This window comes from Vespula vulgaris, chromosome 5 (assembly GCF_905475345.1).
Source record: "Vespula vulgaris chromosome 5, iyVesVulg1.1, whole genome shotgun sequence".
NCBI lineage: Eukaryota > Metazoa > Arthropoda > Insecta > Hymenoptera > Vespidae > Vespula > Vespula vulgaris.
The window spans coordinates 5581749-5604476 of record NC_066590.1 but is presented as its reverse complement, the minus strand read 5'-3'; the positions used below and the strand labels follow the sequence as shown (position 1 = coordinate 5604476).

The following is a 22728-nucleotide window of genomic DNA, read 5'->3' as shown; positions in this document are numbered from 1 at the left end:
ATATTATTTTTTAGCAAGTATAAATTTTAGTATTCAATATGTTATGAATACTTACGTTTATCGCGCCGAACTATAACATCAAACAACTCGCAATCTGATTGGCTATATTGTAACTGTCATGGCCACTGTATAGAAGTCGAATCGAGTAACGCGATTGGTCAAAACCTTACTATTGTAAATACGGAAAGTATGTGTTAGCCAATCTAATTTCATTTGCAAATTTTGAAGTCAGAGCGAATGAAACATCTATACTTCGTCGACATTCAAGTACTCCTGAACTTTTCAAGTCATTCGGTTGAAGCTTTAGCAATTAAGGCTGATAATAAATAATCAAGATGGCAGTGAAAGCATTGTAAACGCTAACGTGTGTTCTAAATGTCTTAAAGAAAATTTTATATCCGAAATATTTTACTGATTAAAGTAACACGAATGAATATTAATAATACTTGATTTTTTCTGAATTTGAACAATATAAAAGCACAATGACTGAGGAGACACAGCAACCTGAAACACCCGTGCAAAATGAAGCACAGGCTAGTTCTCCGGATGTTGGTAAACTCAGAGATAACAAGAAAGAGAAATGCCGGCCTATGACTAAGGTATTAATAAAAAAGTGCTATGATCTCTTAATACTTTAAATATTTAAAATTAATGTTATATATATATATATACATATATATATAATATATATATATATATATATATATATATATATATATGTACACACGCTCGTATACAATGCATATTTGTAATTTTAATAAAATATAATTTTTAATATTATTATTTAAGATATTTATCTCTTAACAAGTTAAATTAAATTTGTCAATTAGGTAGTGATTCGTCGACTTCCACCAACAATGACTCAAGACCAATTCATTGAGCAAATTTCTCCTTTGCCTGAACATGACTATTTGTACTTTGTTAAAGCTGATATGTCACTTGGTCAATTTGCATTTTCCCGTGCTTATATTAACTTTATGGATCAACAAGATATATTTATGTTCAGAGAAAAATTTGATAATTATGTATTTGTTGACTCTAAAGGCACTGAGTATCCAGCTGTAGTAGAATTTGCACCTTTTCAAAGATTACCAAAAAAAAGAATTGGAAAGAAAAAAGATTTAAAATGTGGTACTGTGGAGTCAGATACATATTATATAAGTTTCTTAGAAAGTCTTAAAAATCAAGAAACTGATTCAACTATTGCTCAACCAAAAACAGAATATTCGTATCAGCCAGCAGATAGTAAGTAACTGGTTCAATTATAATCTAATAAAATGAAGATTTTTTTAATACAATCTTCTTTGTAATTTATTTTGTCATTACTTTTTGTAGATACGTTAAAAAAAGTTACAACAACACCTCTTTTGGAGTATTTAAAACAACGTAAACAAGAAAAGCAACGTCTCAGAGATGAAAAACGTGAAGAGAGGAGAAGGCGTGACTTGGAAAGACGGAGAACTAAAGAAGATCCAATTATATCTAAGGTGAATATACATTTGATACTATATTTGGATTATTGTTATTTCTTGTGTTATATTTTATTGCCTTTTAAATTAGTAGTTATATACAATACATATTGTTAAATATGTTATAACATGCAGAATTATGTACTTTTGTTGGTTAAGTGAAGACAAATACAGTATAGAATATTATATACTTAATAGTACAATTTTTTAAGTAAAAATAATAATGGAACTATTATATTAAACATAATTTTAGATCATAAAATGTTTATATTTTGTTAAAATGATGTATTAATTCTATGTTCTCTACTGTATTTGCTCATTTAAACCTTCCCCTTCACAGCCTGTGTATAATATTGAAGATGTCTGCTCCAAGCATTGCTTCGTTACAACTTTATCATGTACAAACTTAGAAGCCATTCGTTTTGAAAACCAAATTAAAAATGAAAACAAAGTATTTCTATCTGAAGAAAAAAATAATGATATTATTTTAAATGGTACATTAAAAATCGAAAGTAAATTACATGCTTACAAAGAATTGAATAGCTGCAATAAATCTGCAAATTCATATATAAAACCTAATAAAAGTGTATCACTTATTAAGAAATATATCAGAAATAATGATAAACAGTACAAATTTAATAATGCTTGTGATTTACATAAAGAAAGTTATATGCACAATAATCCTGAATGGGACAGAGAGAGATGTATTTATTATTGGCATAATACTAAAAATAATTACGTAGATAACAAGCATAAATTTAAATCTGGTCAATATATTGGAAAAAATGAGTATTTCTCTATGTTTTCTGAAACACAATTTACAAACATACATAATATGTGGAAATTGCATATGACAAATGATACACTCAACTCGAGGAACCATAATGCAGTGCATAATTGTGATAAATCATATAATCATAGAACTTGTAGAATAAGCTTACCTGGATTACGAAAAAATTCATGAATTTATAAACTACAAATGAATGGTCAAGAAGAATATACCATGTAATTGTACCTTGCATAAAGTGTCTATTTATGGGGAGCAAATTTCTTCCTTGAAAACTATTTTACTTTATGATCTTTTTGTAAGCTTATAGATTGTCTTTTAATATGTGATAAATTTATATACTCTTGTTAAAATATAAAAGATTTATTGTTATATAATTTTTATACAATAAATTTTTCTAACTAAGTTATTTTAAAGAATGGTGATTGTGTTTTTTATTCTTATACTAATTATGATTTATAATTACACTATTAATTTATAATGTAATTACATTTAAAATTAGTACAATGTAAATTAATCTTACATTATTTAAATTCAAGATAATTTTGTACATATAAGTAAAATTTATTGTAGGTGCTTAAGAATCCTGACTTGGATAAAGAAACAAACAAGGACAATAAAGAAAATAAAGATGAAAGAGATAAAGCATCACCGAAGGATTTAAAGAATCGCAACAAAAGGGACGAAAAATTACGTGAAAAAGTACCGCGAGATAGAGATTTGAAACCTTTAACAAAAGGATATAGAGAAAGAATGGATGATAGAAATAAGGACAGAGATATAAAGCATCAAAGAAGACATGAAGACAAAAAACTTTATGGAAGACGAGATGATAGAGACTTCCTTAAAGAAGACAGAAAAAATGATGTCAGAGATGATAGAAAATACGATATTAAAGAAGATCTCAAAGAATGTAAAGAACGAAGGATTGAAGAAAAAAGAGGTAAAAGTTATGAAAAAATGAGGCTTGAAAAAAAAAGATTAGCAGAAACTAAAAGACATAATGTGGAGCTCAATATTGATAATATCAATGTTACATGCATAATGAAAGAAAACCAAGATGCTTCTCCAGAATTTATAGAAGAAGGATTAATTTCTTCTATCTCTAAAGGAATGATGGAATCTGTAAATGAAAAAAATAATGGAAAGAACAGTGGAAACATTAAATTAAATGAAAATGAACAAGATATTGAATCTGTATTAGATCAAAATAAGGATACAGGTATTCTATAATTTTCTTAACTATTATTACATTATTATTACATTTATTTAACATCCAACATTAATGATATTATAATATTTATACATATACATCATTTATAGAAACTAGTATTCGAAATGAAAAGGATGCAACTGAAAAATCAAGATCTAATGAACATATTAATAGAGAAACTGGTATTGAAACTGAGTCTGATGAAAAAAAAGAATCAAAAGTTGTAAAAAGACGTAGTTCTCTAGAAAGTGGTGGTGAAGGAGGTACAGGGGACAATAATTGCTTGAGACGTCATAAGTCTTTAGATGGTGATGGACAAAGTAATTTACAAAAATCTGAAAATGAAGATAAGGAAAAAGATAAAAAAGATCCACGATTAGAACGTAGGATTCGAAACAAGGTATTTTTTCACGTTGTAACTAAATAACTTTATGGAAGGATACTTTATATTTAAAAACAAAACAAGAAACTTATTTAATTATATTTATTATATATTTGATATTATAAAATATAAAATATATTTTATTATTGTAGGATCGACCTGCCATGGAAATCTATAGACCAGGCATGGGAAAATTTAGTAAGCAGCGATTAGAACGGGAAAAATCAACTAACGATGATCGAGCTTCCCTTTCACAGAGTCCAACTCCAAATACTACAACTTCTACTGTTTCTAAATCTGCTAAATCTGGAGCAGAAGTTCGTTCTATGACATTTAAACGTAGTGTTAGTCGTGATATTTCATAACATGTACTGAGCTACATTTATTAATATGTACGATCTATATTGTAAACAAATAGCATATATTTTACAAATAGCCAGATCAGGATAATATCATGTTTCAATTCCATGTTCCTCCACATTTCATACTTGTATATTCAATCCCATGATATCAAATGCACAAATAATTTATTTCTTACATCACTTAATATAATTTCTCAGGAATTTTAAGTCATTTAATAATATGGATTTAATATAAGTCATGATAATAGAGGGTTAATTCGTCTCATATGCAAATGTAATTTCGTTTCATTGATAAGTTATATTGTTTACTTCTTGATTTTTTTTACGAATATTATAAAAAGGTACTTGGCATATGCTATATTTACCTTTACATAAATAAATGTTCAATAAAAAAAGAATAAGCTAAAGTTATATTATGTAAAAAAAAATTTTTACACTAGTTTTTCTCAAGAAATTGAACAAAATGCATATATTGTATGCAAATATATAATAAAATATATCTTTTTTAAATTTCTTACCATCTTTACACTTATTATAAAAACTGAATTTTGCACATTAAACATAAAGCAGAATTAAGAATTAAATTATTTTCCAATAAATAAAATGAATCTCAATAATTAATAATTATTGATAATTTAAATATTATTTCATTATACCTATATCTGTGCACGTATAAAAAATTAATGATATAATATCTTTTATCTTTATGATATTTATTAATTTTTTATGTATTATTATTTTTATAAATGTGACAATCGGGTTGAAGCTCGTACTGTCATTTGTCTAGGTGTCCTTACTGATGTTTTGGCTGAATGTTCTACTGTTTTACTGGGTTTATTCCTCTTCGGTAATGGAGACTGTGTAGTTGGAGTTGAATTCATAACTTTTCGATTACTTTTTAATCTCGTATTACCTTATAATGGAAATATTAAGAATTAATAGTATTTGATATCATAGTTATATTATTTAAAGCATTCTATTTATTAGAAAACACTTACTTTTACTTGGCGTAACTTTTTGTTCACGATCTTCATTATCTGATTCCGAACTGGAATCGGAATTATCTTTGTAGATACGAATTTTCTTCCTAGTTTTTCTTGCTGCAATATACATAATATATTTGAATATATTATATAGAATCTTTTAATATAGATATAGTTAAAATATAATTCCTACAAGTGAGAATTCTTTTTGTTACAGGTTGTGGATCTAAATCAGTATCAGAATCATTTTCATCTTCGTCACTATCCTTCTGTGTTCCTGTACGTGATTTTTGTTGTAATAACGTTGTCGGTGGTGGCATTAAAATATTATCATTTGTTTCAATGTTCTCAGACCCCTCTAATAACTCTTTTATTTTTTCCTCTAATTCTAAACATACAGATTTAGTATCAGATTTCTTCTTCGTTTGTTCTATTATACCTTGAAGTGTTTTTAATACTTGTTTGTGATGAATTTTCTCTTTTAAAAGAGGTAAACTTTCAATCAAACGTCGTACACCTAAAGTGTAGAAATATATTATACATATAATATTAATTTTTTTAAACTATATTATATCATACTTACTTTTTACACTAAATTGTAAAATTGAAAGGCAATAAGAAAGATCACACCATTGTCTTTCAGTAGTAGCAAGTTTGAATCTCGCACAAATTTTTTCGATTATTGTATCAGTTTGTTTTTTATGTTGTACCAAACTCAAAATATAACTGTAAAATAAAACGAAACAAAAGATAGAGTTAAATTTTCCAGAATATTCACATGTACGTACAGATCATAATACTTACCCAAGAATTTGTTGAAAATGACTTTCACTAAGATTTACTTGTGGATCAGATAATCGTGATAATATGTCAGGAATCACATTATAAAGAGCATAACCCCTTTGTGAAAGTTCTTTGAAAAAATATTTAGTATCTTGTTGAATCTGAATATCTTCATCTATAATACAAAGAGCTAATTCCGACACTTGACCTTTAACGCGTACCATCTCTCTCATTATGAGATTAGATAGTACCCGAACACAAGTACTACGTACGTGTTTATCTTCATCTCGAAGTCTATAAACAAAAAGTTATTTATATTTTAACTAACGAGTAGAACAATTTGAAAAATAAATTAATTACAATGCTTGAAAAATAAATTATAAAATTACCTGCCATATATATGTTTTGTCCATGGTTCTACTTGATTGGGAAATCTAGTTGTAAGATCACTTAGACCAATAAGAACATTAGCTCTGATTCCTGGATAAGGTGAACGTTCCAATATCGTAACCAATAATTGAAGATATGTTTCACAAAATACAGAACTTACTGTCATCATTTTACACAAAGCTAGTGTAGCTGCAGCTTGTAAATTTTCATTACCATATTTTTCAGGATGTTGACATACATGTGATACAATGGGCCTATAAACAAATAATAATTATATTATTTAGTATTCGTGTTATTATTATAAAACATTGATAGTGGGCATACATACATAAATTTTGTAAGTAATCCATTACCAGTTACTATTTCAGATTCCAATGCAGTATTTATAAATTCAGCATCAGTATCATCTGCTGCACCCTCTAAAGCATCTTCTCCATTATCCTCTTGTAAAATCTATAAAACATTTGTTGTTATTAAATGAAAAAATCGAAAAAGAATATAAATATCTATAGAAAATAGATATATCAAACCTCTTTAGCACGCACACTTCTATTACAACTACTTATAGATGTTATAGATACGTTGCGTTTTGTATTGTCTTTATTTAAATCCTTATTTTTCTTTAGGTCTTGTATATTATTTCTTCGTTTTAATTCCCTGTATATTTCTATATCCAAGTGCACCATTTCTCTTATAGCAATATGTCCAACTATGTGTAATAATTTTGATAATACAATGGAAGATATAACTATTGATTTATCATTTTCAACAGTAAATTGCTCAGTTTTGTAAATATCCAATAAAAAATTCTTTATTAAATGATGAGGTTGGTTAGCTAACTTAAATTATAAAATATATTTGAAAATTAAATATAAATAAAAGAAAAAAAAAACGAGAGGATAATTGTACCAATATTAAAAAAAACTCACCTTATATACCACATTAATTGCATCAGTAGCAAATGAAATATAGCCATTTTCTTTTAGATTATAAAAATTATCTTTTAAAAGTGTAATAATTTCTTGGAACATGCTGTGATTATTTGGATACCTATATAAAATGAATTTTTATTATAAAAACTTCTATTTTAAATACTATATTTATTAATTAAATACTTTATTTTTTACCTAATAGGGGCAGCTTCAATATTTTGATTCTCTTGCTTGATTTTCTGTAAAGTCCTGCAGGTATCTCGAGCCAAAAGAAGATCATTTTTTGCTCGTGGTCCTAGTCCAATTTTTACTAATACATCTAAATTTTCAACTATTATTCCACTCTCAGTCTGACCTATCATCATTATTAATATTAAAGCAGCTCTACTCTCTATTGGTGTTGTATCAGGTAATTTCATTGAAAATATTTCCCATAATACCTGTTTATAAACGCCATAAATAAGCACACAAAAATTTTCTTTTTAACAATTTTCTTCCATATGACATACCTGTAATGTTTCTTCACTTATTTCTTTATCATTATACCATAATTTAATTAATTCTTCTAATGATGAACTTTGCCCAGGTTGAAGTTTTTGCACCAAATTAATTAAAGACTTTACACAAATAATAGCTCTTTGTCTATTTGATTTTTGGGACTGATTGCTATTAAGATATATTTGCTTATACACTGTAGCTACATTTCGGCGTACTGATTGATCATTATGTAGAACTAGAAACAATGCTTTATTCACTGAAGCTGTTGCTCCTGTTACACCAAATTGACATGCTATGCCAAGTAAAGTACATGCTTCAATAGCATCACTAGATGTTGTAGAAAAAAGTAATGCTTCTACTAGAGGTATAGCGTTTTTTAATTTTGTTGCAAATTCTAAAGAATTCTTTAACAGATAATTGTATTAATAAATCTTTCTAATCATTATGTATGCATTAATTATGCAAAAAGTATAATTTTTTACCTCTAAATAATTTATAAGTCGCTTTTGTGCTTTAATTTCTTCTTTTTGCTTTTTTTTCTTTGGTGATATGTTTTCTTTAGTTACCGTATCTTCTGATTCCATAAAAATTTTTAATAGAAAAGTAAATAGACATTCCCTTTTTGCCTCAGAAGAAAGATTTTCTATTTTAGGAGTCTCTTGCAATTTTGTACAAATTATCCATAAATATGATACAGCATCAAAAACTTCTCCGTTTAACATTAATTGTCTTATTTTTTCAAATGCAGAGTTTGGATCAATATCATCATTTGTTGTTTCTTTGCCATCTGCAAGATAATATATACAATTCTTAAATTCTGTAACATATAAATAAGAACAATATTTTTCTAATAAAGTGTATAGAAATATTTACCCTCCCTGTTTTCATTGTGGCTTTCTATAATTTTCTTGATAGCTTTATTTATATCTGGAAGTAAAGTATTCCAGAGTTCTAATCTTTCTCTATCTCCACGTGCACTATTACTGGCAAATAGTGTCTGTAATTCTTTTAATTTTATTTTTTCTCTCTCCACTGATTTAGAAAATTCTATCTCTTCTAACTATGACATAAGAATTAAAAATAAATTTATTCCGTTTTACATATACTATCATCTTATGATCATTTCATTGGCTAATGAAATAACTTATACTATATATCTATATATTACTGACCTTAGCAGCAAAGGGATTACTTTGAAGTAATGTTCTTAATAATTGTAATGCCTGTTTACGAACATTTGCACTTTTATCTTGCAATCGTGATATACAAGTACTCAACAGTTTCCCTTGTATTGCTAAAGGTATAGCCCCTTCATGACTTAAATTTTGCCAAACATGCAGTACTTTAGATCTTACATATGAATTGCAATCCATTATATGGTCAAATAAGCTATTAAGATATTCGTCTCGTTGTTCTTTTTGTTCTGGAGTAAGATCTTCATTTGTCAACACTGTTAGGACTACTGTGCCTATGATTCCAATGGCACAATTTCTCATAATATAATACTATAAATTTTAATTTCAATATTAAATTTTAATTGAATTATTAATAAAACTATAAATTTAATATATTAAAATTTTAAAAATGACATATTAAAAATCGTACTTCATTTTCAAGATATTCCAATATATCACCCATGATTGGTAACATAATATCAGGTTTCAAAGTAGCTATATTTTCCAAGAAAGTAGATATATTGCGACTTTCTGCTTCTGTTGGTTCAGTTTGATCAATTTCTTTTATTACTTGTTTTAAAAGACCATTACATCCACATTCAGCATCCATATGGACAACACCAGTGGCAATATAAGCCGGCAATGTGTCACACAATTTAACTAGCTATCATATTTTTTTATTATTTAAATATCTTCTAAACTTTGAAATTAATAAACATAAAATTTACATACCTGAACAATTCTTACAACACAAATTATAGCATGATTGTATTTTTTAATAAGAATTCCCAAAATCTACCAAAAAATAAGAATTTTTATAATCATATTTATGTATGTAATAACATAAAATATGAAAATCATACCTCAAAAATTGTTTGTCTAGTATGTTTTTGTTTGATATCCTTGCAATGTTCCATTACATTATAACATATTTGTGATAATACTCTGAAAGAATAGAAGTGTTATTAATAACATTTATATAGAAATACTATTTTGCAATAATATGTTATCTATTCTGATAGTTTTTCTTAAACTTACGATACAAATGAATCTTCAACAATTGAAGGTTTCCAAATTTTTTGTAATGGCAATTGAAGCCACCGATATATAAGTTCTAATACTTTTTGTCGTTCATCATTCCATTTATCTTCTTCATCAGATTTTGCATTCTTTTTACGCTAAAAAAAAAAGAAGTGACATCAGCATATTACTTGTATCATATATTAACAAATGTACAAATAAATAAAATTTTTACAGGATTTTGTATGTTACTTGAATCTTTACTTATTTGATCATTTATATGACAAATGAATTGTGAAAGTAAATAAGCCAACATTTTATTGATACATAAGAACTTCGGTCTTTCTTTTTCTTCTATTTCTTTCCCTTGATCAAAAATCTTTTCCATATCTGTTACCAATATTTGTATCCCTATGTTAAGAAAATTTATTTAATATATATTGATATTAATCTTGATTTAAATACAGACCTTTAAAAATTCTTCTAAAAGAAATTAAAGCAAATTGTAATTCTATTTTATTGCCATGGACCAAAACAGCAAAAAATGTATCAAAACAAGTTAAAATAAAACTTGCTCCATCAGCTTGCAAAGTATTTCTAGAAGCTAAAACAATATTTATAACATTCATTAAATTTATCTAAAAACTTGAATAGTTTTTATAAACAATTTATTATAAACAATTACTTACCTTCTAAAGCTTTTGGTATCATACCCAATGAAATAATTTTTTCTACAGAATACTGTCCAGCATGTGATGTTAAAAGTTCATCCTTGTTTAAAGGAATTATGAAATCTTTTATCATTTTTATATTTATTTTATATATTTGTTTGATTATCACAATTATAGAAATAGTTTATAATAAACAGTGAATTGTGTAGATAAAAACTGCTAACGACACAAGTTTACCACAGATTGAATTGTAAAGTTCGCTGTTTTTAACTGTCACTTTTCAATTTCACTGCTGACAATATATAAAAAAAAAAACATTATTTTACATAATATAAATATATACACGTTTCTATATTTAAATACATTCTATTTATGAAAAGAAATTATTTATATTTAATTATTTAGTATAAAAAAATATCGAATTTTTACTATAGTTAACTAACTTCCAAAAAATATATTTTTACTAAAATGATGGTCAAACTGAATCACCATTGAGCGTATAAAAGAAAACGGCGCGATGTCATTGAAAATAGAAGAAAAGATATTACGTGTAAATAATCAATTATGTTATTTTTCAACAAATGGTAAATATTTAGCAATTGCATTTCAAGCAAATTTAATTGTAAAGAATGTAAAAACATGGAATACTGTTCAATCATTCATTTTTTCAGACATAATCGAGGTTAGTTTGTATATATAAATCGTTAATAACTAGCCTTTTTTTCTTATTTTAAATATATATTTATTTTAGTATATAGAATGGGCTCCGAATAACGAGTATATTTTATGTGCTAATATAAAAAAAGCTGTTGTGCAAGTATATTCGTTAAATTATCCGCAATGGAAATATAAATTGATAGAAGGCAGTGCTGGTTTAGCGAGTATTACTTGGTCATCAAATAATAAGCATCTTCTCACATTATCAGAACTCAATGTATGTCTAATACTTTTTTTAATTTTTACCTTTTTTTTTGCATTATAACTAATGATCAAGCTTAAAATTGAATATTTAAATGATTATAAATTATTCATATTTTATTATATCTATGTTATATTGTCATGTCTTTTTTGATTATTTAGATTCAGGTATCTATATGGTCACTAGAAGATAATAGTGTATTACATATTCCAAATTTGAAATCATCAGTATTTAATAAATTAATGTTTAGCCCAAACGGTGATCGATTAGCTTTGATAATAACAGATAATGGGCATGAAACAGTAGACATTTATAAAACCTTTAATTGGAAAATAAGTAGGGTAAGTAAAAAATTATATTTTGAATAAAATTATAAATCTTTATTTTTAAAAGTGTCAATATTATAAATCCTAATAGTATGGTCAGATCCACAGCTTGCCAATTGTAACTCATTATATTGATTATTATCTTGAGGTCTAAAGGCAAGTTTCTTCACAGTTAAGTGATGAGCTTGTGCAGTATTATATATTATATATTTCTTCCACAGACAATCTTCTGTTTTTAATATAAGTTTATAAACTTCAATGTGACCTGCTTCATAGCCTACAGCTAAGATATAATTTTCCTCTATTTTTAATGGGGCAAAAGAAAGTGCTGTAACTGATTGATTTTGTACATCTAAACTTGTTAATGGTACAATAGTTTTAACTTCCTTTACAGTTTCATCCCATATACCAATTTTACCATCTCGAGATCCAGTTGCAAAATATAGAGAATCATGTGACCATGCACAACACCAAATTATACGAGAATGAAGATTATCTCGTTTTGAGCTACATGCAACTAGATTGTAAAAGTTTTCATTGCATTCGTATAATGACCATCTTCTATCTCTAGACACAGACAACAAATATTTACCATTAGGTGAAAATGAAAGCTGTGTAACAGTCAGCTGATGAAATGATAGTTTTTGAATTTGTGACCATATTTTTGTATCCCACAATATTATAATAGAATATTCTGGTGAAGTTGATCTACATGCTGTAGCTAACAATACTCCATCATATCTAGCAGCCATAGAAAATATTTCATATCCATGTCCATATAATTTTTGTAATTCTGGCCAAAGTGTATCTTGCATTAACTCTTCTTCTGTTAATGGATTGTAATCTTCATTCTTTAAACAGTTTTCATTTTTTTTAACTTCTGTATCAAATATTGCTTTATTTGTTAATCCAAGTGCTGGTACATTAGCACCTTCAGCTACCATATTTTCGAAGTCATCTGTATTTGCAATCTGTGTCAAATATTTTTTGAAGTTTGATGGTGCAGTGAAAATACGTACTACTTTTTCTTCTGCACCTGAAGCAAACATATAAGGTTTCAATATTGCTAAACATGCCATATTATATCCATGCACTTGTGGGCGACCAATCTCATGCCATAGTTCTGTTAAACCATCTTTATATGGTGCATGAATTCGTGTTGTTTGATCCGTACTGGTAGTGATGAGAAATCTATTACATTAATAAGGATATTTCTGTAATTCATATTATAAAAACTATTAGGATACATTATCTATGGTACAAACCTCCCTTTGGGATCCCAACAAAGGTCTACTACTTCTCCAAAATGTCCATTAGGTGCAAATCTTGGAATCCAATCTTCTGCTGAGCTAGAGTATTGCCATATATGAAAAGATCCATGATAACTATGTGCTAATATATTTAATCCATCTGGACTAAACTTGCATGTATAAAAGCCCAAAGAATTTCCACCAACTTCACCAACTCTTACAGTTTCATACCATATTCCAGTAGTAGGATCTGGTTCCCATATAATCATTGATTTATCTAAAGAACATGATAATAATTTTATTGAATTATGATTGATGCCATCTTTTTTTTTCACTGGATACCAATGTACACCATATATCCAGCCTTCATGACCACTAAGAACAGATTCCAAAGTAGTGTTATATTTTATTCCATCAACTTCAAATAAGTGTTTCTTTTGCTCAAGTATTTCCTCACTTGATTTTTCTTCTTTGTATATAGAAATTTTCCATAAACGTATTGTGGCATCTTGCGAGCCAGTTGCTATTAAAATATTTCCTTCTATGTCATTTGTAATATCTATACATCTAATCCAATCTTCATGTCCAAGTAAAATTTGAGCCTTTTCAAAGTTTAAATCTGTAGTTTTTGAATTTTGAATATATAATTGAATTGAAGAATCTTCTAAAGCTATCACTAGTAAAGAATAATTACTATATGGTAAATATGATATAAAAGCTTCTATAGGTAATTTTCTTCCAAATGTTAATGTTTGAAAACATATAGCATTATTATGGTCATTTCGTAGCCATAATTTTAAGTCTCCTGTACTTGAACCAGTACAAATCAATAATTTGTTGAAAGATATATCATTGAATGTATTATCAAGGTATAAATAATTACTGAAAGTAACAATTTCACCCACATTCAGAATAGAAGTACACTTGAAAGAACCATGTATATTACTCCAAATAATTGCAGTACCATCTGATGAACATGATAATATTTCTGTTTCTGGATTTCCATTCCCAAATTTAATCCATTGCACTGTATTAACTCGATTTTTGTGACCATGAAGTGTTTGTAAAACTTTACCAATTTTTGAAAAATCTGGATTATATATCGCCACTGCATTACATGCTGCATAACAAATTAATTTGTTTCTTCCCCAATCAATTGAATGTGGAACACGATTGCAAGCACAAGATATGTAGGAAGTTGTCATTTTCTACAATTATTTGAGAAGGGAGGCTAAATATAAAAATAATTTATTAATATTAGTAAATAAAGTGTGAATAAATTTTAATAGAAATAATCGGAGGTTATAGTAGCAATTTAAAAGTCGATAATAGCAATACTATAAATGAATTATTCCCTAGGAAATATATGCTAGAGACTTATGAAATTGGTAAGTTTGTTGAACTACAATGGTTGATTTTTACTTGCATTTAAATTCAAATGCGTAATAGATTTCCATCTACTTTTTATTATTGTTCTTGTTGTTTTTATTATAATTGTTTTATTATTATTATTATTATTATTATTATTATTATTATTATTATTATTATTATTATTATTATTATTATTATACAATTGTATAAATTAGCATTTATTTAATTGATTAAGAGTAATATTAATAAAAAGAAAAAATATTTTTTAGAAACTTATATGTGAACGTTTGAATAGTATCAGTGGCATATCTTGGTCTCCAGACAATGATTTATTGTGTATTTGGTGTTCATTAAGCAATGAATCAAAGTTAATTATATATTCTACTCTTAAGGAAAAAAATATTGGTGTGTTTTCTCCATTAAAAAACAAAAATATTTCTGATGTAGAACATGACAAAGTAAGAGAATTGAAAGGAATTGAGAATGTAAAGTGGAGTGCCAGTGGTCAATTACTAGCAGTTGTTGGATTTAATGAAGTGGTATATACATATATATATATATATATATATACATCATACATACAAATAAATTTTATACTGTACTTGATTAAATCCTTCTTAAAAAAATTTTATTCAAAGTAAATTTTTGATTTATATAGATAGTAGTTCTTAATCATGTAACATGGGATCCAATTTTACAATTATATTTGGAACCTGTTATTTCTGAAAATAACTACTTAAATAAGGTTTATAAAGAATGTGTCATTCATTCAAAAAATTCTGTTAAACCTTCTATCTTAAATAGCAAACATACATGTAAGTGATTTATATGAAGTATATTATTTTCTCTGAAAAATTTTGGAATTAATAAACATTCTTTTAGTGGAAGAAGAAAGTGGCCGACCATTAAATATTAAAATTGGTAGAATTGATAATAATAAATTTTCAATTGCCAAAATTGATATTTTAGAATATAGCTCATGTGGTAGATATTTAGCTATAAAACATCAACTATATCCCAGTACGTTATGGATATGGGATTTAGTTGCTGATTATATTGATTATTTATTACTTCAAAACACTATTACAGGTATAAAGTTCTTGAAACTAATTTACTCAGTGATTAAAATGTTAAATGATTTGTGATATTTTTTATTACATTTATAGCCATAAAATGGAATCCAATGCATATTCATTTATTCGTCTTTTGTGAATGTGCATACATATTTGAATGGACACCAGATAAAGCATTATGTATACCTACACCAAACAATATAACAGCCTTAAATGCTCATTGGCATCCTAATGGAAAAATGTTTATACTTTATGGCTATAATAAAGTTGCTGTTTGTCAGATGGAGAATAAATTTTAATGATATACATGTGTGTACTAATAATTCTTTTTATTATATAATAAACTTTTATAAGATTTGTTAAAGCATTTATTTTATTTTATGTAATAGGACACATAGTATTACTTATATTAATTTTGTATTAAACTAACAAACTATTCAGTTAAATGAGACAAACTGAATAAAGATGTAAGAGCTGCAAAATAACATTTCATAATGTAGCTTTACCACCGTGGATTTTATTTTATTTTTTACGCTATATATTATAGAAATAAATTATTTGAAATACTTGAAAAATTTAATTAAACAAAATTAATAATTACTAATAATAAAAAAGTTTATTTTCCTAAGCAAATTAAGATGACATAGTGACGTTCGATGTTGGTCTAAATGAAAATGAAGTTGCTAGAGACTCGTGGAAGATGGCGCCACTTTTGCATTGCCAATCTAGTTATCTTTGGAAATTTCTAGATCATCGATCATGAATATATACATATATATACATCTCTATTTAACTATTTAGTTTGTGTAGTAAACGGTACAGGTGAAAACAAGTAGTTACATTAATGAAAGCTAGTTTTCTAATGTCGCATTGTTAAACAAAAACGCTCTTTATTAGTTTTTTTTATTGGTCATACTACACATTTTATCTTTCATAAAATTATATACATACAAAAGTATTATTTTAAAAAGAAGATAAATGTATATGTATAATAAGTTAAGGTGTATAACGCTCCTTAACCTTACTATTGTTAATTTCGCAATATATCAATATATTTAATTCGCATTTTAACATCAAAATCAACAACAAAATTGTGAAATTTATTGTAAAAAATTAAACAAGTTTTTATTTTTATTAATAAATATATGTTTCTTAGTATTTTTATATTATACGATTATTTATTACGTTTTGCAAAAATATTAAGAGATCATGTCTGCTAATAGTCCTCATACAGAAAAGGAATTAGATTTAAGTAATGCAGGACGAGGTGTATGGCTTGTTAAAGTACCAAAATACATTGCTAACAAATGGGAAAAGGCACCCGGAAATATAGAGGTCGGAAAATTAAAAATAACTAAGTAAGGTTATACCAGCTAATTGATACAAAATATATTACATTTTTTTTTAATTATTAAATAGCTATCTTATATTTTATATATTAGAAATCCTGGTCAAAAAGCAGAAGTATCTCTTAGGCTATCAGAAGCTGTTTTAGCTTTAAAAGAACCAGGGGAGGAAGATATTCCAAAACAGCATAGACTTGATGTTACTACAGTAACTCGACAAATGTTAGGAGTCTTTTCTCATGTTACACGTAAGTACTTAAAACATAATATTATTTTACAAGATAGTTTTTATGCATTATTAGTAGAATAATTTTGGCTAAGAAATTTTTATATAACTTATTTTATTTATAATATAGCATCAGTTACATCTGATAGTATTGTTCCTGAAAGTGAAAAACTATATATGGAAGGAAGAATAGTGCAAAAATTAGAATGTCGTCCATATGGTAGGTTTTATTTGTAGAAAACATTTTGTGCAAAGATAAATGTATGTTATATTAGTATTACTTCAACATTATTTATTTATTTTTATTATTTTTTAGCGGATAATTGTTATATGAAATTAAAATTAGAAAGCATAAAAAAAGCATCTGTACCACAAAGACAAGTTCAACAATTAGACAGGGTAGTGCAAAATTTCAAACCTGTATCTGATCATAAACATAATGTAAGTATTCTTTATTTATTTATAATAATATGCAATGTCATAAAAATATGATATATTTTATAGATTCAGTATGCTGAAAAGAAGAAAGCAGAAGGAAAGAAAATGAGAGATAATAAAGATGCAGTCTTAGATATGCTCTTTGCGGCATTTGAAAAACATCAGTATTACAATATCAGAGATCTTGTAAAAATTACAAGACAACCAATTGTAAATTATAAAGCCAATCGATAAATCTAAAAATCTAAATTATAATATAATTATTATTATGTACTAATATTATTATTATATATAAATTTTAGGTATATTTAAAAGAAATTCTTAATGAAGTATGTAACTACAACTTGAAAAATCCACATCGAAATATGTGGGAATTAAAACCGGAATATCGACATTATAAGGAAGAAGAAGAGAAATCTGCAGAAAATGATTCTAAAAAAACTAATGAATCTGATGATGATTAAAATAGTATCTGTGTATATAAATAACCTTATTTTTAAAAGAGTATATTGCTAGGACCCCAAATAAAAAAGTATTTATTTTTCTAAATAAATGATAACATTACTGAAGACTGATAAATTAAGATTCAATTATCCTTTGTGTTTGGTTTGCATTTTTAATACAAATTACAATTGACGCGTACTTTATAAAATTATGAGTTGTTACTTTTATGTCACATTTCGTGACGACAAAATGCAAGCAGTATATTATATTGCATTATAAAACAAATTGTAAATAAAATTTCATTATAATATTACTAATTTTTAAGAATTCTACGAAAATTAATATAAAATATTATTATATTTTATAAAATATAATGAAAAGACATTTTAATGAGATAATATAATCGCAAGGGAAATATTCTTATATTATTATATTATGATTGATACAAATTACACTTTATGGTTTCTTATCTGAATAAACTTCTCAATCATATATGATCTTGAGTCCCTAGTTTTTCACTATAAATAACTTCGATAAGCTAAGACAATTTTATTTAGATATCTCAACTCAATGCAACTTCGGGAAAGTGCAATATAGATAGTCAAAAATGTGTTCATATCTTTTGTGATGATCTCTAATTTATTAATATTTATGTTAATTAACATATGATCAAATTTAATATATTATATGATACAAAATAGATCTTGTAAACAATTGTGAAGATAAATATGTCAACTTAACCTCTTAAATTTTTAACGTAATTAATCAACGGAGTACAAAACAGACGTAAGATTTAATAATCTTTTATAAATTTATAATTCATATTAAATTAAATGATTTCATTAAATATAATGATTTACCTTCAAAAATATAAGGTGATATAGATATCTGATGCATTATTACATCTCATACTTGTTTTTGTTTAATAATGTTATTTTATTTAGAATTATGTTTAAATTGATAATGAATTTAATTATTTAAATTTAACCTAATTAATATAAAGATATAATTTCTTTGTTATTCACATAGTAACATGTAATCTAATTATATATTTTGTAATTTTTTTTTATCAGTTAAACAATATAATTAATATATTTTCTTGAATTAAACTTGATATATCTAATATTTTATATCTTTTTAGGAAATCAAATACTTTTTTAAGAAATATTTATACATTATTTCTTGATGGATCGCCTCAGGAAAATATTTGCCAAAAAGTATAATTTAAATTAATAATGCAAAGATGTAATTTTAATCAGTAAAATTTACCTTTTTTCATCAAAAAATTCTATTCACTTTTTAGGCAGTCTGCTTATATTAATGATGACTTAGAAACATTTAAAGAAAAAGGAGAACGATGGAAAAGTATATATATAATTTATTTTACTATGTTTCTTATGTCTCTTGGATTCAGCATAGTTTTAACTGGAGTTTGGCCATATTTAGATAAGGTATAGTTTAAAATAACAAACATTAAAAAAGTATAGAATTATATTGATTACTTTATACTTCTATTTCAGTTAGATCGCACAGCAGGGAAAGAATATATGGGTTATGTAGTAGCAGCTAATCCTTTAGGTCAAATGCTATTTTCTCCATTAGTTGGTTGGTGGGGCAACAAAAGAGGGTCTGTAAGACTGCCCCTTTTAATTACATTACTCCTTTTTATCTGTGCATCAGCAATGTATAGCATCCTAGAAATTCTACCAGGTGATAGAAAGGCTCTTATGGCTAGTGCCAGATTCCTCGTTGGAGTTAGTTCTGGTTAATGAATTTTCAATTATTTATCTATCAATTATCTATTCTACATCTATTAATACAGTTGAATAAAAAAAATGAACAATGAAAGTATAGGATTAATATTTTAAATGTGTTTGTATGTACTACTTTCATTATTCTAATAAAAGTTGTTATGATTAATACAAACATTAACAGATTTAACCAATTTTATTTTATATTATTTCCAGCAAATGTTGCAGTGGCTAGATCATATTTGTCTGCAGCTACAAAACTTTCAGAAAGGACTCAGGCAGTTTCTATGATTACTCTTGCACAGGTAAGATTTTTGTACATCATATATACAAAATAATTCTCTTTATTAAAGTATCATAATATTTATGTAATAAAAAATTGATATCAATTAAAATTTTAGGTCTTAGGATTTGTAGTAGGACCTGGTTTACAAGCTGCTGTTACTCCACTTGGTGATAAAACTATATATTTTTTAAGTCTACCATTTAATATGTATACAATGACTGGTTGGATAAATGTTGTAATGGGAATTATTAATTTCATTTTATTTTTACCATGGAGTTTTAAAGAGCATACAATTGCTATAAGAGAAGCTATGCGTAATGGTGGGAAAGCTACTGGTAAGAAATTATTTCCTTTTTTATAGTATTACATATTTTCTTATTCTTATCTGTCTGTTTAACATAATTAATTTTTATTACTGAATATCATTTTAAATTGCAGAAGAAGAAGCATGGAAGGCAATAAAATCTGATTATTTAGCAGCTTGGACATTAATCTGTGCTTTTTTTGTTTTGGTTTTTAATTTCGTTCTTCTAGAAACGTAAGAAAATAGTATTTATTATTTTTAAAGATATATATTTAAATGTTATATATAATGATCCTTTGGTTTACTATTCAATTTTATTTATACTATTCAGATTGGGTACTCCTCTTACAATGGATCAATTTGGTTGGTCAAAAACTGAATCTTTATATTATTTGGGACTATTAATGAGTATTGGTGGTGTGATAGCATGTATTACGTTTGTAATGATTGGACCTATTTGTAAAAGGTAAATTCTTTTTACAATGTAAAAAAAAATTTTAGAGTAAATAATATTTTCCTTATTTTATATTTTTGTGTAATAAAAGTATATTTTTAGCTATATACGTAAATTTTATTTCTAATTCAAACTAAACTTTTTTTTTTTAGATTTGCTGAAAGAAAAGTAATGGTATGGGGTGGCTTCCTATTTATGTTTATTGGACGACTATTTTGTATACCATGGGGGCCTGATCCTCCAAAGATTGCTGATCTTGGATGTAACTTTTGATCAAATATATCAATCATTATTATAATTATTTTAAAGTTATATTTCATATAGTTTTGAAAATGTATTTTAATTTTTTTTTTATATATTTTGTAGCTTTCAACAATATAACTGCAAATGAGAATGGTTCAGAAATATTAGGATGTCAAAGTACTCAAGAATGGTGCAAATATACTCCACAATTAACTGTAATACAATTTATTATTGGATATAGTTTCACTAGTGTAGGATATCCCATAGGAGTTACCTTAATACAAACTATATTTAGTAAAGTTCTTGGGCCGCGACCACAAGGTGTCTGGATGGGATTAATGACAGGTGCTGGATGTGCTTCCAGAGTTTTGGGACCAGTTTTTGTTAGCATGATTTACACGCGCTTTGGAACATATCATACTTTTGGTATTACAGGAGTAATGTTATTAGCTTCCATGGTATGGTTACAAATAGTGAATAGACGTTTAGTACCACCGACAATAATTAAGAGAAATAATATAGGAGAAGAACAAAAACAAGATACTGCAATACCTTTAGTTCACACTAAATCTCATATTGAGGAAATAAATGAAACTCACAAATCTGATACTAAAATAAATTATGATAAAAAGTAAACATTATTATGAGAAAACTGGAATTTGATTTGTGATATCATCTCGATATCTGCATATAAATAATATTCACTTCAATCATACCTTTTCATATAAAGAATTAGAAACAAATTGAAATTAGAAGCTTTAATAGCATCAACAAATATTTTACTTGCACTCTATTATGAGCATAAGTCCAAACAATCATCATAGATTATACATACAAATATGATATTATGATATAAGAAGCAATATATTTTGATGCCTATTTACATTTTTTTATTATACAATACAATTTTTAGAAAAAAGTATATATAATAAATGAAAGAAAGACTATCTGTATATAATCATAGGGATAATTTTGCAAATTTTATTAATCGTACAAACTAAACTATTAGAATACAGAAATAACATAATTTTTTCTCTTAATTTTAAAAATATTAAACCGAGTATTATTTGAAAAATTATTAAATCATATACCATTTATTTGAAATAATAACATTTACATTTTACAGTTGTTAAAATATAGTTTTGAGCTATATTCATCTGTATTGAAAAAATGAAGAAAATAACATTCGTGTAAATTATAAAATTATAATTCATTTAATATTCTGTCAACAGGATTATGTTACTGTTATTATAATAAGTAAAATTGGTGAATATATTAATAATTACAAATAATTATCTTGCCAACAAATGAAATTCTAATGTACTTACATTAAGTCTAATGTGATAGTTGAATATATAACTAAAGATGTGTATTTTGATCATAGTTGAGTAAAAGTAAAAAAAAATATATATAACCATATATATAAATTATAAAAAGTAATATTATTTTAAATAATAATATATCACTTGAAAAAACTATTTGTAATGGAAATACAATTTATATAAAATAATCTGTTATATATAAAAAAATAATTTTCCTTCATATTGAAATATATTGTTTATATAAAACGTATTGTTATTATGAGATAATATTGTGCATATAAATTTTTATTGTGGAAAAAATAATTTTTAC

At 26.0% G+C, this 22728-nt stretch overlaps 6 protein-coding genes across 8 annotated transcripts; 4 read left to right on the top strand and 2 right to left on the bottom strand.

Annotated features, from left to right (window-relative positions):
* The first annotated feature begins 331 nt into the window (after positions 1 to 331).
* On the top strand, positions 332 to 4301 carry LOC127064072 (regulator of nonsense transcripts 3B). The gene is made up of 6 exons (XM_050994596.1): positions 332 to 599; positions 831 to 1245; positions 1336 to 1487; positions 2830 to 3478; positions 3580 to 3869; positions 4004 to 4301. Exons 1-6 carry the CDS (start codon positions 483 to 485, stop codon positions 4214 to 4216), a joined length of 1836 nt encoding a protein of 611 aa, XP_050850553.1. The 5' UTR covers positions 332 to 482; the 3' UTR covers positions 4217 to 4301.
* Positions 3939 to 10930, bottom strand: LOC127064065 (condensin complex subunit 1). Its single transcript, XM_050994580.1, has 21 exons — positions 10684 to 10930; positions 10464 to 10598; positions 10230 to 10405; positions 10013 to 10152; positions 9838 to 9919; positions 9707 to 9769; positions 9405 to 9638; positions 8972 to 9304; positions 8673 to 8859; positions 8282 to 8586; positions 7811 to 8203; positions 7497 to 7741; positions 7299 to 7419; positions 6900 to 7208; positions 6698 to 6822; positions 6369 to 6623; positions 6001 to 6273; positions 5780 to 5922; positions 5390 to 5713; positions 5212 to 5313; positions 3939 to 5126 (listed from the first exon to the last, which is right to left on the bottom strand). The coding sequence occupies exons 1-21, from the start codon at positions 10796 to 10798 to the stop codon at positions 4954 to 4956; spliced, it is 4233 nt and encodes a 1410-aa protein (XP_050850537.1). The 5' UTR covers positions 10799 to 10930; the 3' UTR covers positions 3939 to 4953.
* Positions 10931 to 10965: 35 nt separating this feature from the next.
* Positions 10966 to 15961, top strand: LOC127064075 (WD repeat-containing protein WRAP73-like). The gene is made up of 7 exons (XM_050994601.1): positions 10966 to 11347; positions 11417 to 11599; positions 11746 to 11925; positions 14801 to 15070; positions 15190 to 15346; positions 15414 to 15620; positions 15698 to 15961. The coding sequence occupies exons 1-7, from the start codon at positions 11183 to 11185 to the stop codon at positions 15901 to 15903; spliced, it is 1368 nt and encodes a 455-aa protein (XP_050850558.1). The 5' UTR covers positions 10966 to 11182; the 3' UTR covers positions 15904 to 15961.
* On the bottom strand, positions 11937 to 14480 carry LOC127064068 (elongator complex protein 2). Its single transcript, XM_050994590.1, has 2 exons — positions 13176 to 14480; positions 11937 to 13101 (listed from the first exon to the last, which is right to left on the bottom strand). Exons 1-2 carry the CDS (start codon positions 14363 to 14365, stop codon positions 11955 to 11957), a joined length of 2337 nt encoding a protein of 778 aa, XP_050850547.1. The 5' UTR covers positions 14366 to 14480; the 3' UTR covers positions 11937 to 11954.
* Positions 15962 to 16135: 174 nt separating the features above from the next.
* On the top strand, positions 16136 to 18180 carry LOC127064079 (general transcription factor IIF subunit 2). Of its 2 annotated transcripts, XM_050994608.1 has the most exons (7): positions 16136 to 16605; positions 16828 to 16962; positions 17047 to 17198; positions 17307 to 17396; positions 17493 to 17617; positions 17681 to 17824; positions 17917 to 18180. In XM_050994608.1, the coding sequence occupies exons 1-7, from the start codon at positions 16583 to 16585 to the stop codon at positions 18076 to 18078; spliced, it is 831 nt and encodes a 276-aa protein (XP_050850565.1). In that variant the 5' UTR covers positions 16136 to 16582; the 3' UTR covers positions 18079 to 18180. The 2 variants fall into 2 exon arrangements, with proteins under 2 accessions (XP_050850565.1, XP_050850566.1); XM_050994609.1 differs by having other exon boundaries at positions 16139 to 16962.
* A 403-nt stretch (positions 18181 to 18583) lies between these two features.
* LOC127064073 (major facilitator superfamily domain-containing protein 8) lies at positions 18584 to 21732 on the top strand. Of its 2 annotated transcripts, XM_050994597.1 has the most exons (10): positions 18584 to 18844; positions 19200 to 19275; positions 19362 to 19509; positions 19579 to 19822; positions 20026 to 20114; positions 20211 to 20430; positions 20534 to 20633; positions 20731 to 20865; positions 21006 to 21115; positions 21220 to 21732. In XM_050994597.1, exons 2-10 carry the CDS (start codon positions 19244 to 19246, stop codon positions 21729 to 21731), a joined length of 1590 nt encoding a protein of 529 aa, XP_050850554.1. In that variant the 5' UTR covers positions 18584 to 18844; positions 19200 to 19243; the 3' UTR covers position 21732. The 2 variants fall into 2 exon arrangements, with proteins under 2 accessions (XP_050850554.1, XP_050850555.1); XM_050994598.1 differs by lacking the exons at positions 18584 to 18844; positions 19200 to 19275 and having other exon boundaries at positions 19372 to 19509; positions 19583 to 19822.
* The last annotated feature ends 996 nt before the right edge of the window (positions 21733 to 22728 follow it).

What these genes read in the sequence shown, in the direction of transcription:
- LOC127064072 (XM_050994596.1), top strand. Translation starts at nt 483, where the DNA reads ATGACTGAGGAGACACAGCAACCTGAAACACCCGTGCAAAATGAAGCA. An exon ending in TTCGTATCAGCCAGCAGATA is followed by an intron (nt 1,246 to 1,335) that starts GTAAGTAACTGG and finishes TACTTTTTGTAG; the next exon opens with ATACGTTAAAAAAAGTTACA. An exon ending in AAGATCCAATTATATCTAAG is followed by an intron (nt 1,488 to 2,829) that starts GTGAATATACAT and finishes AATTTATTGTAG; the next exon opens with GTGCTTAAGAATCCTGACTT.
- LOC127064065 (XM_050994580.1), bottom strand. Translation starts at nt 10,798, where the DNA reads ATGATAAAAGATTTCATAATTCCTTTAAACAAGGATGAACTTTTAACA. An exon ending in ATTGAAGCTGCCCCTATTAG is followed by an intron (nt 7,420 to 7,496) that starts GTAAAAAATAAA and finishes CATTTTATATAG; the next exon opens with GTATCCAAATAATCACAGCA. An exon ending in CAATTAATGTGGTATATAAG is followed by an intron (nt 7,209 to 7,298) that starts GTGAGTTTTTTT and finishes TTATAATTTAAG; the next exon opens with TTAGCTAACCAACCTCATCA.
- LOC127064075 (XM_050994601.1), top strand. Translation starts at nt 11,183, where the DNA reads ATGTCATTGAAAATAGAAGAAAAGATATTACGTGTAAATAATCAATTA. An exon ending in TTAATTGGAAAATAAGTAGG is followed by an intron (nt 11,926 to 14,800) that starts GTAAGTAAAAAA and finishes AATATTTTTTAG; the next exon opens with AAACTTATATGTGAACGTTT. An exon ending in CTTAAATAGCAAACATACAT is followed by an intron (nt 15,347 to 15,413) that starts GTAAGTGATTTA and finishes ACATTCTTTTAG; the next exon opens with TGGAAGAAGAAAGTGGCCGA.
- LOC127064068 (XM_050994590.1), bottom strand. Translation starts at nt 14,365, where the DNA reads ATGACAACTTCCTACATATCTTGTGCTTGCAATCGTGTTCCACATTCA. An exon ending in TGTTGGGATCCCAAAGGGAG is followed by an intron (nt 13,102 to 13,175) that starts GTTTGTACCATA and finishes TTAATGTAATAG; the next exon opens with ATTTCTCATCACTACCAGTA.
- LOC127064079 (XM_050994608.1), top strand. Translation starts at nt 16,583, where the DNA reads ATGTATATGTATAATAAGTTAAG. An exon ending in TATATGTATAATAAGTTAAG is followed by an intron (nt 16,606 to 16,827) that starts GTGTATAACGCT and finishes GTCTGCTAATAG; the next exon opens with TCCTCATACAGAAAAGGAAT. An exon ending in AAATTACAAGACAACCAATT is followed by an intron (nt 17,825 to 17,916) that starts GTAAATTATAAA and finishes TATAAATTTTAG; the next exon opens with GTATATTTAAAAGAAATTCT.
- LOC127064073 (XM_050994597.1), top strand. Translation starts at nt 19,244, where the DNA reads ATGGATCGCCTCAGGAAAATATTTGCCAAAAA. An exon ending in TTTGGCCATATTTAGATAAG is followed by an intron (nt 19,510 to 19,578) that starts GTATAGTTTAAA and finishes CTTCTATTTCAG; the next exon opens with TTAGATCGCACAGCAGGGAA. An exon ending in TAATGGTGGGAAAGCTACTG is followed by an intron (nt 20,431 to 20,533) that starts GTAAGAAATTAT and finishes TTTAAATTGCAG; the next exon opens with AAGAAGAAGCATGGAAGGCA.